This window comes from Exophiala mesophila (genome assembly GCF_000836275.1).
Source record: "Exophiala mesophila strain CBS 40295 unplaced genomic scaffold supercont1.4, whole genome shotgun sequence".
In the NCBI taxonomy this organism is placed as follows: Eukaryota; Fungi; Ascomycota; class Eurotiomycetes; order Chaetothyriales; family Herpotrichiellaceae; genus Exophiala; species Exophiala mesophila.
In genome coordinates, this window is record NW_015622507.1 from 2,251,322 (window position 1) to 2,272,941 (window position 21,620).

The window sequence follows — 21,620 nt, forward strand, 5'->3', positions numbered from 1 at the left end:
AAAAAAGTTGTCCAACCTGCTTCACAATATGCCCCCCGTAAAATTCACGGATAGAGTCAAGCAAAAGCTGAAGAGCCGCGGCTCCAGTTCCAAGAAGGTCATAGTTCCGAATGATACCAACCTGTCCCAAGCGGGCCAAATCACCAGCGCAGCTACCCATACATCTAACAGATCATTGGGCCCAAAGTCTTCTCCTGCTGGAAACCAACCCGTGCCAGTTCTGCCCGGCAAATTATGCAATGTGCCACCTGTGGGCCAGCCCATTCGAGAACTTTGGCATGTCGCATACGAGGAACTACGGAATGCTGAAAAGGAGTTGGTACAAAAGTTTGAGGAGAAAGTATCCGCTAGTCTTCCCACGGGGTTGGCATCGACTGCTGGTTTCAATGACCAAAAGAGAGAACAGATGAACACTATAGTCAGGCGTAAAATCGAAGAGGTGGACAGGGAAGCTTGGAGAATCAAGTTCGGGTCTAGCGACGTTCTCGTCAAAGACCTATTAGCTTCATGCGTGGGCATCGTGACCTTTCTCAAAAAGTCCCTCGACCCTGTCCTTGACGCAAACCCCTATACCTCAATCGCTTGGATGGGTGTCGGGTTGTTGTTACCGGTAAGTGAGTCTGTTGCGTTGTTCATCAAGTTGTCTAATTATGGGGTATTAGCTACTCTTGAACCCTTCAGAGCAGGCCACGTCTCTCGGCAAAGGACTGGAGTACATTGCAACTCTCGTCGCACAGAGCCGAATGAGAGAGGATCTTTATCTCCGGCGCTACGAGTCGAAGACCAATGATGGTAAATTATCCCAGCTATCACATGACGAGTACAAGAATGCCCTGAAGATGCTATACCGAAGCATTCTCAAGTTTCAGATGGAGATCTACTGCTATTTTGTCAGCAATTCAGCATCTCGTCTGGGAAAGGACACTGTCAAATGGAACGACTGGGAGAGTTTGCTTAACGAAATTCACAGGCAAGAAGAGACGTTCGAACATATCAATAAACTGTGGAAGGATGCAATGTACGACGAAGAATGCGCGAAGGCGGAAGAGCGTCATCAAGAAAACAAAGGCCGATGGGACATCATTGGGGAGGACGTCTCTGGGCTGCGCAGAGCCATTGAGCTTGCTCAGGAAGAAAAGAAGCGCGATGAGCTCCTAAAATGGCTATCCGACGTTGATAATTCGGAAGGTTACAATGTGAGTCGGAAAATGCATGAAGCTGGTACGAGCGAATGGCTGGTAAGCGATTCCATAGAGTTTACGCATTGGGAGGAAACTCCTCGCTCGTTTCTCTGGCTTCATGGAAAAGGTGAGCTGCAACATCACCCTCAATTCGGACTGTCCTGACAAACAATAGCCGGCTCGGGAAAATCGGTTCTTAGCTCATCCGTCATCAGTCACTTTAAAGAACGATATAACGACGACCCGAATGGGGCTGTGGCCTACTTCTTCTTCAGCTTCAACGACAAAAGGAAGCAGAATGTGGACGAGATGCTAGCATCTCTTATCAGACAGCTCTGCACTCGACGACCAAACACCCCTAAAGCTGTGGAACGTTGCCGCGAGTACATGGAAAAAGGCGAACGCCCAGACACCACAACTCTTCAAGCCGCACTACTGAGTGCGATACAAGGCTTCTCGGCAACATACTTTATCATCGACGCCCTAGACGAGTGTCCGACTGTCAGTGGGGGGCGGAGAAACCTTCTCGACTCCCTCCACTATCTTATCAGGTCGGCGCCTGACGACCTTCATATTTTCTGCACCAGCAGGAAGGAGGCGGACATTGCAACATCTTTAAGAACCCTCGTGTCCTCGCCAGTAGGAGCTCAAATCGACTTGGTAATTCAACGAAAGGCCGTTGACGTGGACATTGGTCTGTATATTGACTCAATGTTCGCACGGTCCGAATTCGAGTCGTGGAACCTGTTCCCCGAGGAGAAGGGCAAGGCCAGAGAGAAGCTGGTTGAAAAGGCAGATGGAATGTAAGTTATTCAGGAAGAGACTGGAGCCACAGTGTGACTTTTGCTGACATACCTTAATCGCTTCCCCTAGGTTTCTCTACGTTCACTACCAGGTCGAGAAACTCGCCAAGTGTGTCTCGGTCGCCCAAGTTACAAAAGTCCTCGATAATCTCCCACCTGGCCTCGACGGCATCTTCAATAGAATCCTGGAAGGCATTGACCCAGACATGCAACCGCAGGTGCACAGTGCCTTGATGTGGCTCGCCTTTTCCACCAGACCTTTACTCCTGGAGGAACTCGCCGAAATATTCGTCATTCGCACGGAACGCGCTGTACCGGAACTCGAAGTTGACGCGCGTCCCTTTCACCCCAGAGATGCTCTCAAATGCTTCTCCAGCCTCATACTGGAAGAAATGATTTATGATCCGCGGCGCGGAGAAGTTGGATTTACATATCACGGTGTCAATGTCGTCCGCCTCTTCCACTTCTCCATCAAGGAATATTTGACTTCAGACCGCATCAATAATGGGCCAGCTGCGCGTTTCGGCTTCTCCGAGGTCAAAGCACAAAAACATATTGCTCACTCATGCCTTGCTTACCATCTCTATTGCGTCGAGGAGGCGACTGTCCTTTCTAATACTCAAACGGAGGACGCCTTCTGGTTGAAAGGATATGCAGGGCGGCACTGGATAACTCATCTTGAGATGGTCCCAAAGACACACTGGCCGTGCGCGGTTCCTCTTGCAGCAACCCGTGCACTAACTCCACGCAGCAGAAGCCTGCTAATCATGCTCCAAATGTCTAACAATGCCATTTCAGACCAATCTTGGGGGCCCATTCCGGTATCTATGCTGCACCGGCCGTGGTGTTTTACCGCTCGGCTAGGCCACCTACAGCTCACCCAGATGCTACTCGATACAGCAAGAAACGAGTATTTGACACAGGAAGACCTGGATGCGGCTCTGCATGAATCTGCATATGGTGGACACACTGATATTGTAAAGTTTATGCTGAAAATGGGCGCCAGTGCCAACTCCGAGGCAGCGTGGTTTGGAACTGCGCTTCATGCAGCGGCAGCAAGAGGACATCCAAGGGTTATAGATGCACTCCTACAAGACGGGGCATCCATTGACGCGTACGGGAAGAATGGGGTGTCTGCCCTGCAGCTAGCAGTCGAACACAAGCAATACGCTGCCGTCAAGCGCCTTGTCGCTCGTGGGGCGAACATCAACCTTCCCGCCGCAGAAGGGCAGCCCTGCATCCTGACACAGGCCGACAGCTTTCTACTGCCATACTTGCTCGACCATGGCGCCAACATTGATATGCAAGATAACAGATATGGGACACCATTACACCGCTTAGTCGAAAGTGAATATTATGATCGAATGATGATCGAGATGTTGTTGAAAAGAGGTGCCAACGTCAACGCAAAAGGAGGCGCTTACGGATATGCCCTTCAAGCTGCATGCTCCACAGGAAACAATGTCGCCATCGTAAGGCTCCTACTTGACGCAGGAGCTGATATCAATGCGGTGGGAGGAAACTTTGGCACAGCTCTGCAGAGGGCCTGCTTCACTGAAACGAAAAGTGACATTGTTGACCTGCTGTTGAATCGAGGGGCAGATGTCAATATATCTGGAGGCACATATGGCAGTCCCTTGATTGCAGCTTGCATCTGCGGACATTGGGTTGAAAACTTCCGACGGGTCCGTCGATCCCCCAAACGCGAGACTCCAAGAAACAACATTGAAACGATACGCAAGCTGATTAGCCTTGGGGCTGACGTGAATTACCAGGGAGGCTTCCATGGGAACGCACTTCAGGCAGCCGCTGCCAATTGCAGAGCTGATGTGGTTCGTTTTCTGCTTTTAGAGGGTGCTGATGTGAATATTGTCGGCGGGGAATATGGGACAGCGCTTCAAGCCGCCGCGGCAAGCGACTCCAAAGAGATCGTTTCGATGCTGCTGATGCACAGTGCAGACGTTCATCTCATAGGCGGCAAGTTTGGGACTGCGCTTCGGGCTGGCGCTTCTCGTTCATCCAAAGACATAGTCTCTCTTCTACTCATCCATGGCGCTAAGGTCAATACCACAGGCGGAAACCATGGAACCGCACTCCATCTGGCCGCTACCACCCCGGGATCACAGAAGGACCCCTCAGCCGACATTGCACGCATGTTACTCGATCGTGGCGCCGATGTGAGTGCCCAAGACTCCTTTCTCGGAACCCCCCTTCATGTAGCCGCCTCCACTAAATACAAGGCCATGGTGTCACTTTTGCTCGAGCGCGGCGGCGATGTCAACGCCAAAGGTGGCAGATTCTGGACTACGCTCCAAGCTGCTGTTCAACACGAGGCTACAGATCCCGCAGATAGGGCTGATATCGTGCATATGCTGCTTGATCATGGTGTTGAGATCAACGCTAGAGGCGGAGAATATGACACAGCACTTCAAGCGTCCTGCACGACACAGAACGTTGACATCCCGCGTCTCCTGATTCAGCACGGCGCTGATGTTCACGTTAGTGGGGGGAAGTACGGCAGTGCCTGGCACGCCGCTACACATTCACATTCACAGTCTATAGATACTGTTCAGCTACTAATTGAGCATGGTGCTAACGTGAACGACGCTGGGGGCGAACCCTACGCTACCGCCCTCTACGCGGTACTTGCGAGCGACCCAGGGCGTGTGACTGAAATATACAGTTTTCTTCTCAAGAACCGCGTTAACGTCAACACGAAGGCTGGTCCACATGGGTCCGCGCTTCATTTCGCTTTGTGCGAATGGGCTGACGGTAGATGGGCGAGAAGACTGCTTGAGGACTTTCCTGACATCAATGTCAATGCACAAGGCGGGCGGTTTGGGAATGCTCTGCAGGCAGCGGCCTACAAGGGATTGAGAGATGTGGTAGAGCTTCTCCTAGACCGCGGTGCCGACGCAAAACTCCGAGGTGGTAAATATTACAGTGCTCTTAATGCTGCCGTCGTCAAGGGTTTTTGGGATATTGTCGAGATTCTACTCGACCACGGGGCTGAACCAGACAACATCTTCCAGCAGGACCCTGACGAAGCGTGGCTTCGTGTTGTACTCGACGATGATGGTCGCGGCGCGGTCGAACGTTACAGGGGATTTTGGGAGAGGGAGGATGCAGGAAAGCGGCCGGAAAAGAGAATAAGCCGTGAGAAATACTGTGGCGATTTGGAGGAATCAACATGGAGGTTGGATGAACCAGACTTGGGTTCTGACTGGGGTTCTGACTGGTTTTCTGACTGACCTTCTGACTAGTAGGTTTTGTCCTATTTGTTTGTGAAACCATTCCCTAGGGAGGGAAATGAGCAACTGCAGTTATGATATACAAGACACTTGGTTCGCTACTAACTGAGGGATGTAAAAAGATAGCTAGCGAGCGGTTATAGACTTTATCAACTACGAGTATAGGGCGGCATCATTCTCGCCCTGAAGCGGGGTTGAATGGGCTGCAGATTGATTCTCAGACGTGCAGACTTGTGCACCAACAAAAGCCATCTCATGTCATATTTATTCACATTCAAGGGCATGTAGAATTGGAATACATCCTCAGCCAGTGTGCGACACCTTCAATTATGTCCCAGACCCTCAATTTCAATTGAACTCTCCTTGATCCAAGTCCGCATAACCTCCTCTCTCCCCTCCTACCGACATCATGGCCCGCAGCCATCTCACCCGTAGACTATGGTTACCCACCCACACCTCAACACGACCAACATGCCTCTTGCAAAGATCAAGAACGTTCCACACCAGTCCCTATCGCCGAACAGATGGCGTGTACAAAGAGCTGACGGAAATGCGGATCCGGACGCCATGGATAGAGGCATTGCGAGACGCCCAAAACAACAAATCCTCCCCAACAGCAACAGCCCCGCCACCGGCCAAAGTTGACCTCACACCCAAAAAGATGTCGGATAGCTATGTCAGCTTGGTGCTACCACTTGCGGTCAGCCATATCCCAATCCTATACATGACCCTCCTTGTAGCATACTGACCTAGTCGAACCTTCTCCAGCAAGACAAATGGCTCCTCGATACCTATGCCAACTATACCGGCCAAATCCGCACTGGCACGCTGCTCATGGACCTCGACGCACTCGCCGGCGTGGTCGCATACAAACATACCGGCGAAGGTGTCAGCACCGTTACAGCAGCCGTCGACCGCATCACCCTCCAGAATCCCATCAAAGAAATCTGCGACCTCGAACTCTCCGGACAAGTCACCTATGCCACAGGACGAAGTAGCATGGAAGTAACCCTTCAAATCGCCAAAGCGCCCACCGCCGGCCACGCCAGTAAACCAGAAGAAGTCTTCATGACCTGCGCCTTCACCATGGTCGCATTAGACCCTCAAACCAAACGACCCGTCAACATCGCACCTCTCGTGGTATCCACCGCCGCCGAAAAGGCCATCTTTGAAAAAGGCGCGCAAAACTACAAGAGCAAAAAAGCCCTGAAATCCGCCCACATCCTCCAAAAAGCCCCTGACGCGGAAGAATCAGCCGAGATTCACAAAATGTGGACAGAATCACTGGCATATGCAGACCTCAAAAACCCCAAACACCAGCCTCGCAACGTCATGACCATGTCCAAGACCTCGATCCACAGCACGCAGATCATGCAACCTCAATATCGCAACCGTCACAACTTCATGATCTTTGGCGGATATTTACTCAAACAAACCTTTGAATTGGCCTTTACCTGCGCCGCCGCGTTTTCACACACTCGACCACGGTTCCTGAATTTAGATCCCAGCACATTCGAAGAACCCGTCCCTGTTGGTTCCGTGCTCTATGTCTCCGCTGGTGTGTCGTATACGGAACCTGATCCAACGAGTGGAGGGACGAGAATTCAAGTCATGGTGCGCACACACGTTCGACCGGTGGATAATCAGGATCAAGACCGCAAATCGACCGGGACTTTCTTCTACACGTTTTTGTCACATGATTCAGTCAGTGTGCTTCCTCAGAGTTATGGCGAATTCATGCGTTGGGTGGCTGGAAAGCGCAGAGCGGAACAGCTGGCTACAACGTTGCAGACCCATATGGGCACGAGTACTGGACTGGCCAGTCTGCATGCGGAGAACTTGACGGAATGAGAATACTTGAGTGAGTTACAAAACTATACTGAATGATCTGGTCAAATAAAAGACGAGAGGGGGAATCAGTTCCCAAATCAAAGAGCAAAAGGCAACAGGCGAGAAATCTGGGCCCTCCAAAAAGGGCAAATTTCTTTCTCCCGGAGTCGTTCCGTCATCACACCACAATCGTATAGTTGGTTGAACGAAGGGATAATACGACGGTCGAAGGGAACGGCGAATGGTATGAATGATATGGTATGATCATAAGAATGAGGCCATGGAATTACAGTACACAGTGCCAATGACAATCAGATGACTTATTACACAACCATGCACGGCCGGGCGGAAAGGTCCAGGACGATATGACTGACAGTGCATCAAGTGCTAATCAAGCCTGGTCCCTCGTGATGACCCAGAGGCAATGGATACGTGAGATTCTCAAAACAATGAGATACGATATCCTGCTTCAGATTCTTCCCTACTTCGACCATATCTCTGATTGGCACATATCTATCATCACCAAGGAACTTGATTTGACTTGATTTGACTACCTAAGACAACAAGGCTTCAACTCCAGGAATTACAACGCCAATGCATGATATCCACACCGTCGCTTTGATGCCAATTCTCGCTATTGCTCTCGTTGTCGCTGTCGCTGTCGCTCTCGCCTCAGAAAGTCCTCAATTCTGCATGCTTCGCTAATCATTCGGCCCTGCACCTTATTGCTCGTCATACCTCTTACTTCTTCTTCGTTCTGCCTTGTCTCGATCACGATCGCGGTGACTTCGCCGGTGTCTGCGCTCGCGGTCTTCCTCTGATTCCGGAAGGCCATCAGGGTTCAATCGCCCACCCCCACCACTCCAACGTGGATCTTGACTTGGAGCTCGTCCATTTCGATTCATGCCAGCGCCGTCATATCCGCCGACACCTCCCCCATTGGCGTCGGTTCTACGACTCCGTCGTCTTTCCTTGTCTCCTCTAGATCCATGACTGGGTGGTCGGATGTCCATGACAAAGTCATACACCCTCGGACTCTGCTTAAGAAGCACAATCTCAGTATCGCTTAGTCTGGCTTCTGGCAATTTCCCCTGCCGGCCACTGCTGCTATCCGTCTTCCCCGAATGATCGATCCAAACCACGATCGGTCTTCCGGGGCCATTAGGTCCACCGGGGCCCAGTTCGGTCGAAAAGGTCCAGTCTCGTAAACTCTGTGGCTCGTACCTTCCGCGGTCTTGTGGTCCGGGCCCCTGCAAGCCGATTCTTGACCTGACGCTCGCGTGTATATATTCGTTTGTCGACCGTAATCTTTTAGAAGTTGGTCGGCCGGTTTTGGGATCTGTTCGATGGTAGGCACCCGGGGTACGGGTTTTGGACCCTGTGAAGGAGTAGGCGCCTTTGAGACTGTTGTATAATTCTCCGAACCCCCACCATCGCGGCTTCTGTCCAGTGAGCTTATAATAGGCCCTATTATCCTCATAAAATGACATGAGAATATTGGGGCGAAAGTCGAGGTATGGTTCGAGCCTGGAGATCATCCACGCCAAAGTCAGGTTAGCCAGGTCCTGGTCATCGTACCCCCCTCCTACATTGGAGTGCACGCCTGGAAACCAGCACTGTTCGAGATATGTCGTGTCATTATCGCGCTTCTCCCAAAGGGCGGGGGCAAATGGGGCGCGGCGTTCATCCAAAGCAAGAGCTTGGAAAGCGTTCTCGATACACGGGTGTAAGCGCGTATCGTAGAATTCGTAGTCGTGCTTCCCTCGACTAGACAGGCCGAGTGATTCGAAAAGACCGACTCTTGGAATACCCAGACTACCGACGGTGTCCCAGCAGCAAATTGCCTTGATAGGGACATGACGTGTAGTGAGGCCGCGCCGAGCAAGTTCTTCAACATATTGTTCGTCAAAGGGTCCTTTGCTGGGAAATGGGTTGTCGGGGTAGTTTGAGACGTAGTTTTCGTCAAAGCGATGCTCCCAGTCTTCAAAGATCTCATTGAAATTGGGTAGACCAGCACGGGTCAAAAGGCCCAAAGAGCCAATCATGCCTCCAACAGAACGGGCAGTGAAGGCGCCTCTGGAGAATCCCATGAGGAAGATCTCATCACCCGGTTTCCAATTGATGGCCAGATATGTGTATGCTTCGCGCATGTTCTCTTTGAGGCCAAGACCTGTTACACCTCCGGCAATGCGGGAAGCTCTTCCCCCCATGGTCCCCACGCCAGCTTGATAGTTGACGACTTGTGGAATGCCATCACGTGAGGTATCTTTAATAGCCCATCCAATGCGACTGACGTTGCTTGGAGGTTGTTTCTGGCCATTGGTGAGACCATTGTCCGAGTCCAGCCAGGTGCCATCACAGGTGACGATGAGACGCTTGCGAGGGCCTTGGATGGGCCGTTCCAAGGTGCCAGGCATAGGACCCATCGTCGAGCTAAGAGGCGGCGGTTCGAGGCGAGATGGTGGACGAGAGGCTGCGACACTGAGTGGAGGTGGTGGAGCGGCGACACTGAGAGGAGGTGGTGGAGCAAACATGCCGGATCCTCCACCATGCATACTCGCAGGATACCCAAGGGCGCCTGGAGGAGCGAGTCCGCTGACCGTAGAGGCGCGGGGGACCGGCGTCCGAGACATGAGAGCGGGTCGTTAATATGAGAGCGCTGTCCGTGCAGGTGGGAAGTGACTGAAGGTGAGGGTGACAGCGGCAAGGCTCTGTCAGCTTGGACGATGAGGGCGGAGATTTCGGTAAATGTGGGATAGCAGAACTGATATTGATAAGTCCATCGACTCGGGCTTAATGATGAGAGAGACTGTAAGAGGAGAAGAATGGTAAAGCAAGTAGGGTGTTGAGAGTGAGAGATGGTCTGGGACTTGAGAATGGTTCTGAGAGACGAAGACGAGAGCGCATGACGAATGTTCTACAGGTAAGTACTAGGTACCTAGAAAGGAAGGAGCGACTTGCGCTGGACAAGGCGACAGGGGAATAGACGAAGGCGAAAGCGACGACAGCAAGAAGGAGGAAGGATGTGTTGTTGTCACAGATATGAAAACCAACTGCGACCATGGATTGATTACCTTAGGCTCTTGTCGCAACAATCCAAGGCGCCTCTTCACCCATGATGAGGCGACATCTGATCGGTGGATGGTGGGTGGATGGGCGCGTGGGCTGGTCCGCTGTTGACATGGACTGCGGCGTCCTCGGCCTGCCCCTCGGCGCCTTAGGCTCCACTGATGCTTAGCGTCCCAGCCTTCTCTGTTGAACCCTTGCATTGTCACAAGGCTATAGGTACCCATAAGCATTAACCGTTAATTTGTTACTCCCCGTAGTTAGTCGACCCGCCCCCAACAGGCTAGTTTTTAACTGGAGGTTGACCTAACGATGTCATTTTTAGGCTCGGGTCTATCCACTTGTTCGCCGCCAGCCCTGCAGTTCATGCATTCCTCCAGCCCTGTGAGTGTGAGATGGGTTGCCGTCATAATGCAGAGGCTGGTGTCGGTTAATTGACATACAGCACTGAATAACCACTGAAACAAGCCTCGGACCTATGGAAGCACACATAAGATTCAGATTCGGAGGTATTCTGATGACATCCACCGCCACCGTGTCTTGGGCGTATAAGTAGTCAATAGAGGCGACACCACAACCAACAGATAATCGCCGAGAGGTCATATCAATCATGTCAATAATATCAGGTTGAGGACTTCCTCATAGAATGAATCTCTAAATCCTCCCTATCATGAAGAAACCACATTGAATCATACGCTAGTGCATTGCAAGCCACCCAAGCCTTCAAGCAACCCTTTGTGCGAGGCCTTCCCAAGGACTGTGGTCCAACGCCTAGATGCATAACTCGACCATCGACAACTCCGCCCTCATTAGCTTCTATTCATGTTAGACTTAGTCCTGGAAGTCTCCCAAATTATGGATGCTGATATCCATCCTGTCTCTGACGGCATGGTTCTCATGATCATGTGATTCCTTAGAAGAGTGATCATGCTTGCCGTTAGACGCAAAAGAAGATCTTGCTGCGGTGCCGTTTGTCAAAGGAACCACCTTGCCCGCTGCATCCACAACAGCACCACTGGTTGCCAATTGAATCTGGTCCTGCCCAGCAACCCCCTGAGAGATGGCCTTTCTGGCTTCGTCCATCACTTTCAGCTTTCGTGTCTGCCCTCGAATGCGCTCGAGATGGTCAAAGTAACCTTCATCCACTGGGGTAATATAGGAGCCGCAGAACACACCGACCTCGAAGTTCCGAGGGGCATCCTGGTTGTTTCCTTCTCTTCCCGCATCTACACAGGCCGCTTTGAGATCATCCAGAGTCTGGTAGATAACGCTATCCGCTCCAATGTGTTTGCTGATCGCATCAGCACCAGTGTGGTTGTGCGCCACCAGCTCAAAGGGAGAGGCCAAATCGATGCCATAAATATGCGCGTGTGTGATGGGTGGAGCACAGCTGGCAAAATGTACCTTTTTCGCTCCTGCTTCTCGAGCCATGGTGACAATCTCCCTGCTGGTCGTGCCTCGAACGATACTGTCATCCACAAGAAGCACGTTGCGATCTTTGAACTCCATCGCCATCGCGTTAAGCTTGCGTCTCACGCCTTTCTGTCGAGCTTTCTGCTCAGGCATGATAAAGGTCCGGAAAACGTATCTGTTCTTAACGAATCCTTGACAATATTCCTTTTCCAGGGCCTGGGCCACTACTGATGCCGAGGTGACAGAGGTCTCTGGAATGGGGATCACCACGTCAATCTCGGCGAGCTCTTCAGGGCTCAACACCTTCTTGATACGCTCTGCGAGCTTGACGCCCATATGCTGTCGACTCCGGTGGACGCTGATTCCGTCCATGACCGAGTCAGGCCGAGCAAAGTAAACGTATTCGAAAATGTCGGGTGCATACTCGATCCGTTTTTGGACTTGTCGGAAAACTGGTTCGGTTCCCTTTTGGATGATGACCGCCTCGCCTGGCAGGATGTCCCGTTCCACCTTAAAACCGAGTTGTTCCAGCGCGACTGATTCTGAGGCCATCATATAGTCTTTTCCAACTGCATCGAATGAATCCCGAGAGCCCAAGATCAATGGGCGAATGCCGAAGGAATCACGGAAGCCAATCAATCCATAGCCAGCAATCATGGCCGTACATGCCCAACCACCTTGACAGCGGTCGTACATGCGACCGAGACTGGCAAAGACATCGTCATTGTTGATACGGGCCTTGCCAGTTTCGTTGAGTTCGTTGGCAAAGATATTGAGCATCAATTCACTGTCACTTTCGGTGTTGATGTGTCGGTGAGCGGTCTGGTCCAAGTAGCGTTTCAGCTGTGGAGCGTTGATGAGGTTGCCGTTATGCGCCAGGCAGATGCCGTATGGGCTGTTGACATAAAATGGTTGTGCTTCAGCATTGGCGCTGCTCCCAGCGGTGGGGTATCTCAAATGGCCCAGACCCATGAAGCCTGGTAGGTCCATGATTCTTGAACCATCATGGAAGACTTTTGCCGCCATACCATTACCCTTACATTGGTATATCCTTCCGCCAGTGGCGCAGGTCGCAATCCCGCAGGCATCTTGGCCACGATGTTGGAGGAGGTAGAGGGCTTCGTGGAGATCAACGGCAGCCGAGGTGGAGGAGGTATTGGCGAGGATAAGAGCCAAAATTCCGCACATGATGGAGACGGAGTGGCAGAATCTAGAAGTTTCAAGTTGTGTTAGCAGGAAATTTGGTAGGCGAGTTATTTGAAAATTTGGCGAAAGAGAAGTTGGTCCGATCAGACCCGAAAGTTCTCAGCAAGAATGATATGAAGTCTAACATCTTAAAAAACAAGGTGGTTCATCCTGTGGAAATCTGGTGCCGTGACAGAGGCAGGGGACAAGGTGACTGACCTTTTCAAACCCTTGGATGGCGGGGAATCTCAGTGAGTGGGTGACTGACTCGGTGGGTGAAGATTGGTATGAGGGGGGTCGGAGGGGTGAGGTGATCAAGGAGGGAGTTGATCGGAGGCAGTGAGGGTAGTGACAAAGGTCGTTGAGGGAATTGCGAATACCAAGTCGTTTGAAGTCGACATGGTACTATCACTTAGAAAGAGAAGAGAGAAAGCCGCCGATGAGGGAAAGTCAGAGAATGATTTAATGTTTGGGTCAGTCCGCACCAACAACGGGATGTCGACCAGGGATCCATATTTTTTTTTACGACTGGGTTTGGTCAAGGTAATGAGAAGAGGCGAAGGATGATGGACAGGAGTCTGGAGCTCAGAGTCTGGAGGTGGTTGGTTGGAAAACCTCGCGTGCCTGTTGGTGCAAATTCTTGCCACTAATAATTGACTTCAAATGTCATGCGGCGAAAAGAGGAAAAATTCTCGATGCCGGTTGGTGGAAGGGAGAAGTGCACGCGGCAACAGGGCCGATGGGGGGGAGGGTAGAAGGGCTTCAGGGCCTACGGAGTACCCATAACGTCCGATTAGGGGCCTGAGGGGTATCTCTGGGCTTTGGCGTTTGGGCGGGGCGGCGTGGTGATGAGGGGCACATTTGAGCCTGCGTGCCATGTGACCCATCCTCATAGACTGTCCGCCAGTCCCTGGGCAGCCCCACTAAGTACGTTTGACCAAGCGTGCAGCGTGCCCTGTTCGGAAATCCAGCCTGTCTTGCCGCATTAATTTTGCTTATCTTGACTCTTATGAGAGCTCCCGCGTTTCGCCTAAGAAAAACATACGAGTAGGGTAAGTCACCGCGTTTCCCTTTGTCTTGCCTAGTCACTGACAACTTTAGTCACCACACTTGGAAAATGCCCAACGACCATCTCGTCCAGGTGTTGGCTTTTCGTCTAGCTATGCTGCTCAATCAACCTCCCCTTTACTCAAAACATGTACATCAAAATGGATTTCAGATGTACTAAGGTGGTGGGATATGGGGTGTGTGCCAAGGCCAATTTCTGGAACATCATTCAGCCGTGCCCCTGATCTTGACAGCCTTGCCTGCAATCTCTACAGTCTAATTGTACACCAACAATGGCTCTATACAAGATGAACCATATGCCTTTGTTCCAAAGGCAACATACAAAATATTGTCCCACCTCTTTGGTTTTCTGTCTGTTGTGCACTACAAGCCACTGAGTCCACACGAGACAAAGCAACAAAACCTGCTCTTCATTTCTGCAGACTCTCCGCCGCTCCATCATGTCTCCTATGTGGCGCCCACCATCCGAGAAGGTAGGGTAGTCTCTACATCGCTGATGTCAAGCTTGATCAATGGAGATTGACAAACTTCCTCAAACTGACATTGTCCTTGTTCACACACGTGCGTCAAATGGGCCAGCTGGAGAATATGCAATCTCTCTCTCACGTCCATGCCTTTCTTTGCAGACATGTGGTCATGATCCGCCTGGTTCTCAATTCTCCTCTGCATTGCCTCATGTCTTGCCCAAGTCTTTCAATCTTCAGTCCTTTCCTCAACTGTTTGGATAATTCACTGCATCGCATTTCTATGATTCTGTTGCGTTTATCCGATCTTGTTGTCCTTCTCTTTCAACCTCCCGTTCTCTCACTCTCACACCTCCCTTAACTCACCAGACACTCATGAAGCCATTAGCAATGGCAGCAACGTGGCAATATCGCCCCATTCAGGGCCACGAGCTCTCCCTCGACTCGACAGACTGGGCTACTGGTCAGTTCATCGCAGATCGATTTGACACAGCAACATCCCCAGCAGGCTCACCTCTCATCAATTCTCAAGCCTTTCCAATACGCCGTGGAGACATCTTACCTTCGCAAAATGACACCATCGTCATTCCAGATGATGAAGATGACGTCTCCGTTATCTCAATCGATAGCCAAGATGATCATTCCATACAGATTCTTCATAATTTCGACTATGTTGTCGCCCTCCGAGACACCTCCCCAAAGCTCGATCTTAAAAAAGGCGATAGCGTACAACTCTTGGATCGATCTTACCTTCGAATCCAAAATGTCACAAAAGACTGTCGCACACAAGAAGTTCTTTCAGTTTCTGGCTACCGATTAGTGAAACCGGACCGAAAACTCCACCTCATGCAAGCCAGAGAAAGAGAGCTTATTCTGCTCTTTCATGAGGCATTAGACAAGGGACCAGACGGAATCGACACCCCATTAGAGTCATTCAACATCTCTCATGTCTCGAAGAAATGTAATATCATCTTCACCAATCAAAACTACCAAGATCTGAACGCACAAAACGATATCGAACTCCAGGATGAGATCTCAGCTCGAAAGGACAAAACGTACTTTTGTCGTTGGAAACGCATCCTCCCACCACATTCAAAGTGTTTCGATGCGAAGGGTGATACAACCCATCATACTGGTGCGGTCATCAGACTGCCGGAAGAGAATTGCGACGACAGCGAACGCCTAGTCATTCAAGGCAATAATCTCAAAATGGTCCCAACTAAGATCTCTGCTAGGGACCTCCGTAACAATTGGCGAAGTCACCATCATCACCACCCACTTGGGAGCAAGGTCTCATGGACTTCGGGGCGTAGAAAGCAACAGTATACATTCTCTGACTTCTTCTGCGGCGCGGGTGGAGCTTCCTGTGGCGCCTACGATGCTGGCTTCGCCATCAAGACTGGGGTTGATCACAACAAAGAGGCCATTGCAACCTATCGAGAGAATTTCAGGCTTGGGAGGGACGTCGGTATACTATCCAGCATCGGAGATTTTATCGCCGGTGCGCTGGAAAGGGTTGGTCACTTTCGGTGTGATATCTGCCATTTCAGTCCTCCTTGTACATTTGCATCATCCGCAAATACACGACCAAACGAGGAACTAGACGCCGAAGCTCACACCGCTTTTCTCGCCATCGGTGACCTTCTCAACATTACTCGACCACGGATCGCCACACTTGAAGAGGCTCCGGCACTAGTATGGCCCTGTAATAGGCGTCGGCCTTTCTTTACCGAATTGATCGACCTCTTTCTCAGCCATGGATATAGCGTGCGCTGGAAGGTGCAGAACCTGGCAGACTGGGGTGTCCCACAAAAGAGAATCAGACTTATTATGATTGCAGCGTGTCCCGGTGAACCAATGCCATCCTGGCCAGAGGCAACCCACGGTGAGGGAGCGCTACTGCCCCATGCCACACTCCGCAATACCGTGGGTGCGATTCCCAGCGATGCTCTTGACCATAACCCCCACGAGGTCCGCAGATTCTCAATCCCCAAGTCGCCTCTAGACTGGGACTCCCTCAGCCATACCATCAAGTGCAGTGGCGACGCAGAAAAGGTCCACCACCCCAGTGGCACGAGGGGCTACACCATCGCAGAGTTCAAAGCAATCCAGACCTTTCCACTTGGGTTTTGGTTTTCAGGTAAACCTGGAGACAAAAAGCGACAAATCGGTAACGCCTTTCCGCCTCGAGCTGCGGAGGTGTTGTTCTCGCATCTCAGGAAATGGATGACACGGCAAGACAAAAGAAAAGAACGCGCAAGGGTTTGACCCACTGAGAAAATTCATGGGAGATTGGTCCCTGAGCCTTAGACGTCAGGTTCAGATTGCATGTGAGCGAGCATCGCATTGACTTGAATGGACATGGCTGAGCTCTGGTGGAACTCTTCTGGATACAGTTGACGGGGCGGTTCACGGGATTCGAACGATGAAGGAGGTTGGACGCGAATGGCTTCTAGAATCAAGCGAGATAGTACAGATTGGGAAACCTTGCTGTTTAATTAGGCTCTGTCTCAGTCCCAAGCTTCAACCTCAAAGGAGAGAGCTACACGATACCATTGTCTAAAAGAGCCTAGTTCAGGTACTTGCTAGAATGACATGCTCCTCCAGCCTTCAATCCTCCCAACTTCCGTGCTTCGACACGAAGGACCGTGACTCGACTTTGATACGAGAGAAATGCCAACCCCTTTCCGACCCAAACTGTTGGCACGAGCACAACACCACTCGATTGACTTGAGCAAGTTCCGAACTGACATCTCTTGGAAGACCCTATGGTTCATGCTGGGCAATTGGCTGAGGTAGAGCCTTTACCATCAGGAGCGACCGTAAAAATGTCTGTGCTGGGTGATGTCAGAGTTTAATTGTGGCCTCATCCGTACAAGGTAGTCGGATTTGTTCTTACTCGAAATTCTTCTGAAGAACACTGTTGTTTCCAGTAGAGAGAGCACTAAAGTAAGCTCAACACCGGTGAACTGCACGCGCTCCTAAGGTAGGACCCAGACTGCCGAATCACGATGGAGGCCCTCGAGACATCTGGCTTGATATCTAGCTTACCATAAACCAAGGATTGCGCAAGCACTGGCCAGGAAGCTCGAAAAATCTACCTGTTGGCCAGTAGGCCACGTACTTAGCTAACGGCTGGTGGAGGTGACAAGATGCCACTAAAGGGAGGACACCTTTCATCACCAACTTAGTACTTAGTACCCTGGACAGATAATTACATAATTTATAACATCTTAGAACCTAGTTCTATAGGTTATGAGCGCCTGTTAGCGATTAGACGAAACTGCGAAGTCCCTATATATCATAACACGAGTTGAACGTTTTCACATCATTAATACGAATGTCCTCGAGCGCCCGTCGTATCTCAACGAATGTGTACTGGGGCGGATCAGCCTCTCGTGTCGGCCCGTCGCCGAGTGTTTCCACCTGGGCAAATCCTGAACTACGGAATGTACGAACAGTCGATATCTGAACTTATACAAAGCAGCGGCAAAGTCGTGGTCCAAAATGATATGCGGGCTGGAAAAAGGGAACTAAAAGTCAGACATCACCCAATTCGCCGATCATGCACATTGAATGGCATCGAATCACCTGACTCCAACCACCCTTCCTAATCGGGATTAGCAACTCCCAGTCCCTCGTGGAAAGTAACTTCACAGCGCCGCGCCCCTTTTTGATTACTTCTACCAAACCTAGCTTCGATCGTCGTGACTGAAGTCGGGTCGACTTTTCGAAACCTTGCCTCCCACGTGCCTTGGCAAGTCTGTCTGTGCATCGAAGGTCAAGCACCTCTCTGATGGGCCCACGATCGGACCGCCGACGGGAGATGGGACCAGTTCCCAGCCCGCTGAGGCACGGATCGAGAAGATACGCTATGATGCAAATGCCCCTGTGAAGGGAAAGGGAGATCTTTGAGTCCGTCATCCCTGTTCAAATGCTTCGATTTTTCGGGTGGCGCGGAATTATACGCAACCGCCTTCTTCAAGTCGCGTCGCGTCCAAATCTCCTTTAACGACGTTGGCGACACGATCATGGCCCGTGCAGCTGCGAAAACAAAGCCCAAACCCCCAACCACGCATAGCGAAGCATTTGGCTGAAGTGCTTCTCTCATGCTCGGCAACGTGGACTAAAGACAGGCGTTCCAGACCTTTTCCGAGATGAAAGATGCTCGTGCACTGCAGGTGACATCTTCTTCAGCTCTTTTTACGGTACAGCTTACCAGCCTGAGAAGTCGAAGATCTGTCCATCGTATACAGAAAAAAGTGTCAAGGGGTGCAAATTGCTATAAAACCTCCCACCGTCCGCCGATTGACGATGCATTCCTCCTCAACTCAAGATACCATTTCAGAGAGCCTTGTCAGCCTCCGTCACCATGGCCATAACCGCCAACCTGAAAATGAGGACTTTGCTCCTTGTAGGCCTCGTATCCCTTCCTTTGCAAGTCGCTGCCGCCGGATGCTCATCACTATACGGACAATGTGGAGGCATAGGTTGGACCGGCTCGAAGTGTTGTGCCACTGGGTCAAGCTGCCAGGTACAAAACGATTATTATTCCCAATGCCTGCCATACACGGGCAATGCTGCATGCGCTGCAACATACGGCCAATGTGGTGGAATTGGGTGGACAGGTCCAACGTGTTGTCAGTCAGACTGGGCTTGCCAGTACAACAACGACTATTACTATCAGTGTTTGCCTCCACCTGACGTTGCAACCCCGAGCTCTAGCTCTACACCCACAACGGCACCAAGTTCTTGCGCAACTCAATGGGGCCAATGTGGAGGGACAGGTTGGACAGGCGCACGTTGCTGTCAAGATGACTGGCCTTGTGTCTATGGCAATGAATACTACTGGCAGTGTATATCTCCATCGAGTGGTATGTGATATCGTACTCTGGCTTATACACTCGGACACTAACACAGCATCAGCGAGTGCGCTGTCTGCTCAATCTGCCAGCAAAACCTCCCCAGCTGCATCCACCCTCTCCACTGCTACAAGTCCATCTGCGACAACAGTATCTGTTCCCAATGCTTCTTCAAGTGTCACTTCTAGCGCCACTTCCCCAGCTACATCCACCCTCTCCACCGCTACGAGCCCATCTGCGACAACAGTGTCTGTCCCCAATGCTTCTTCAAGTGTCACTTCTAGCACCACTTCCCCAGCCTCATCCTCGGCATCAAGCACTGCGTCACGTACCAGCTCGGCGAGCTCTGTTCCAACTGGAGGCCGATTGCAATACGGCGGGGTAAATATTGCAGGATTCGAATTTGGAACCTACGATACTTGTGGCGTCCACACGAACCCACCCTATGTGAATCCCACAAACTGGGTGGCACAGATCAGTCATTTTGTGAACGATGACAAGCTCAACGCTTTTAGACTCCCGGTCGCCTGGCAGTATCTGATCAATCAATACGATGGAGGCGACATTGCATCCAACACCATCAACACGGGCAATTTCGCGCAGTACGATCAATTGGTCTCAGGCTGTCTCAACTCCGGGGCCGCGCTCTGTCTCATTGACTTGCACAACTACGCCCGGTTCAATGGCAAGATCATTGGGCAGGACGGCCCAACTGCTGCACAATTTGCCAATCTCTGGGGCCAGATTGCTACGAAATATGCGGGTCAAAGCCGCGTGGCATTCAATCTGATGAATGAGCCACATGACGAGAGCTGCAACTCTCCCAACGGAGGCGTGATTGATATCCAGACATGGGCTGCAACTCTTCAACTGGCGGTCAATGCCATTCGTGCAGCAGGAGCAACGTCACAATTGATCATTCTACCCGGGAAAGGCTGGACTCATGCAGCTACATATCTTCCGTCAAGCAGCGATGGTTCTGGCCCAGCTTTGATGGGTATCACCGACCCTGTAGGCGGCACTTCAAAGCTGATTTTCGAGGTTCACGAGTACTTGGACTCCAACGATTCGGGATGCAATTGTGACTGTGTCACGAACAATATTGGCACGGCATACGGGCGAGGCGGCTTTTCTGCTCTTGCGGACTATCTACGATCCAATGGCCGGTTTGCCTTGTTGACTGAAACTGGCGGGTTGAACAACAACAACTGCGCAACCTATTTGTGCCAGGAATTGAGCTTCCTCGCAAACAACACCGATGTTTTCTTGGGCTATACCACCTGGTCGGCCGGTGGGTTCGATTCCAGTTATGAATTGACGGAAACACCGACGCAGAATGGAAATACTTGGACTGATACATCGCTCGTCACGAGCTGTGTTGTTAAGTGCTTTCAAGGACAGTGTTAAATGCATCCAATTGCGGGAGTGGGAGGCAAAGGTCTATGGATGAGAGAGAGAGAATAAATCATATAGAACTGGGATGAAGAGCAGATGACGAGGACATTTAGACATGTATTTTCAACCATAATGATGAATGATTAAATTTATATCTTTTCAGGGGTTTGGTGTTTAGTTCAGATGCTCCTCCGTACTTGGCATGTGCCGTTCGCGTGCATCGCCATAGTTTTCTGGGCCATAAATCTCCGTAAATCTGGACGGAAAATATATTTACCAGTTTTGATTTCTTGCTCAAGGACTACATTCATCCACCTTCAACCTCCCTAGCCACTGCCACCTTGATTTGATGAAATGATGATAGATACCATTGTGTAATATCAGTTATTTTGTTATGTTTTCACCACGAGAAAGCTGGTTCGCATGCCGCTGGCTGCTCATGTGGACTAAATGAGCTGAGGCTTCTGCGGGAATGCTGAGGAATGATGTTTCCAATTTCCTTCATCAGTGAGGAGGAGGAGTACTCCATTCAACTAACAGTACCTCGTCTTTATCGAGGCGCTGGAAAGTTAGGTGACCTTCACTGGTTCACTCGGAATGGTAGAGAAACTTTGCAAAAAATCGATTCTGTATCTGCTGTGCTGGACCTTTGGTTTGAAAGCTCGGTTCGTTTTGTAATCGAACAATATCTGAGAATTAGGGTAGGACAATGACTATTCTAGACATTGATTCAGTGTTGAGCTGTACATTTTGGGGGTAGATCCAAAATAATATTGCCTGATGGTTATGCTGGTAGGCTGGTAGCCGTGTCAGTCGCAGCTGCTTCGTGACTAGGTATCTACTTAGATTCAGATCTCAAGTTGTTAACTGCATTTTCGCCAAACAACAACACTCATGAATGTCACATCTACATCATCAGCCATTTTCATGGTCACCAATTCCACATTGAGGCGATATCTTGTCGTTTATTCCGCTGAGGCGGCTTCTAGCCACTATGGGTGTGCACGCATCTCCAGCAAGATTGCATCGAGAATTAGCTGCGGGTAGGTGAGGCCATTAAGCCACCAAAATCTGGGAATTTTTCTCCGGCGGAGCAAACTTG

General features: G+C 50.8%; 5 protein-coding genes across 5 annotated transcripts; 3 read left to right on the plus strand and 2 right to left on the minus strand.

The window, feature by feature from the left end:
* Positions 1–28: 28 nt before the first annotated feature.
* PV10_05963 (uncharacterized protein) lies at positions 29–5,235 on the plus strand (the record flags this gene model as incomplete). Its single annotated transcript, XM_016370703.1, has 4 exons — positions 29–610; positions 663–1,308; positions 1,357–1,984; positions 2,055–5,235. The coding sequence occupies 4 exons, from the start codon at positions 29–31 to the stop codon at positions 5,233–5,235; spliced, it is 5,037 nt and encodes a 1,678-aa protein (XP_016222996.1).
* Positions 5,236–5,504: 269 nt separating this feature from the next.
* Positions 5,505–7,405, plus strand: PV10_05964 (uncharacterized protein). The gene is made up of 2 exons (XM_016370704.1): positions 5,505–5,935; positions 6,004–7,405. The coding sequence occupies exons 1-2, from the start codon at positions 5,645–5,647 to the stop codon at positions 7,084–7,086; spliced, it is 1,374 nt and encodes a 457-aa protein (XP_016222997.1). The 5' UTR covers positions 5,505–5,644; the 3' UTR covers positions 7,087–7,405.
* Positions 7,406–7,541: 136 nt separating this feature from the next.
* PV10_05965 (uncharacterized protein) lies at positions 7,542–10,137 on the minus strand. The gene has a single exon (XM_016370705.1). The coding sequence runs from the start codon at positions 9,696–9,698 to the stop codon at positions 7,788–7,790; it is 1,911 nt and encodes a 636-aa protein (XP_016222998.1). The 5' UTR covers positions 9,699–10,137; the 3' UTR covers positions 7,542–7,787.
* A 520-nt stretch (positions 10,138–10,657) lies between these two features.
* Positions 10,658–13,233, minus strand: PV10_05966 (amidophosphoribosyltransferase). The gene is made up of 2 exons (XM_016370706.1): positions 12,949–13,233; positions 10,658–12,754 (listed from the first exon to the last, which is right to left on the minus strand). The coding sequence occupies exon 2, from the start codon at positions 12,730–12,732 to the stop codon at positions 10,963–10,965; it is 1,770 nt and encodes a 589-aa protein (XP_016222999.1). The 5' UTR covers positions 12,733–12,754; positions 12,949–13,233; the 3' UTR covers positions 10,658–10,962.
* A 4,734-nt stretch (positions 13,234–17,967) lies between these two features.
* PV10_05967 (uncharacterized protein) lies at positions 17,968–20,659 on the plus strand. Its single transcript, XM_016370707.1, has 2 exons — positions 17,968–19,135; positions 19,188–20,659. The coding sequence occupies exons 1-2, from the start codon at positions 18,634–18,636 to the stop codon at positions 20,528–20,530; spliced, it is 1,845 nt and encodes a 614-aa protein (XP_016223000.1). The 5' UTR covers positions 17,968–18,633; the 3' UTR covers positions 20,531–20,659.
* The last annotated feature ends 961 nt before the right edge of the window (positions 20,660–21,620 follow it).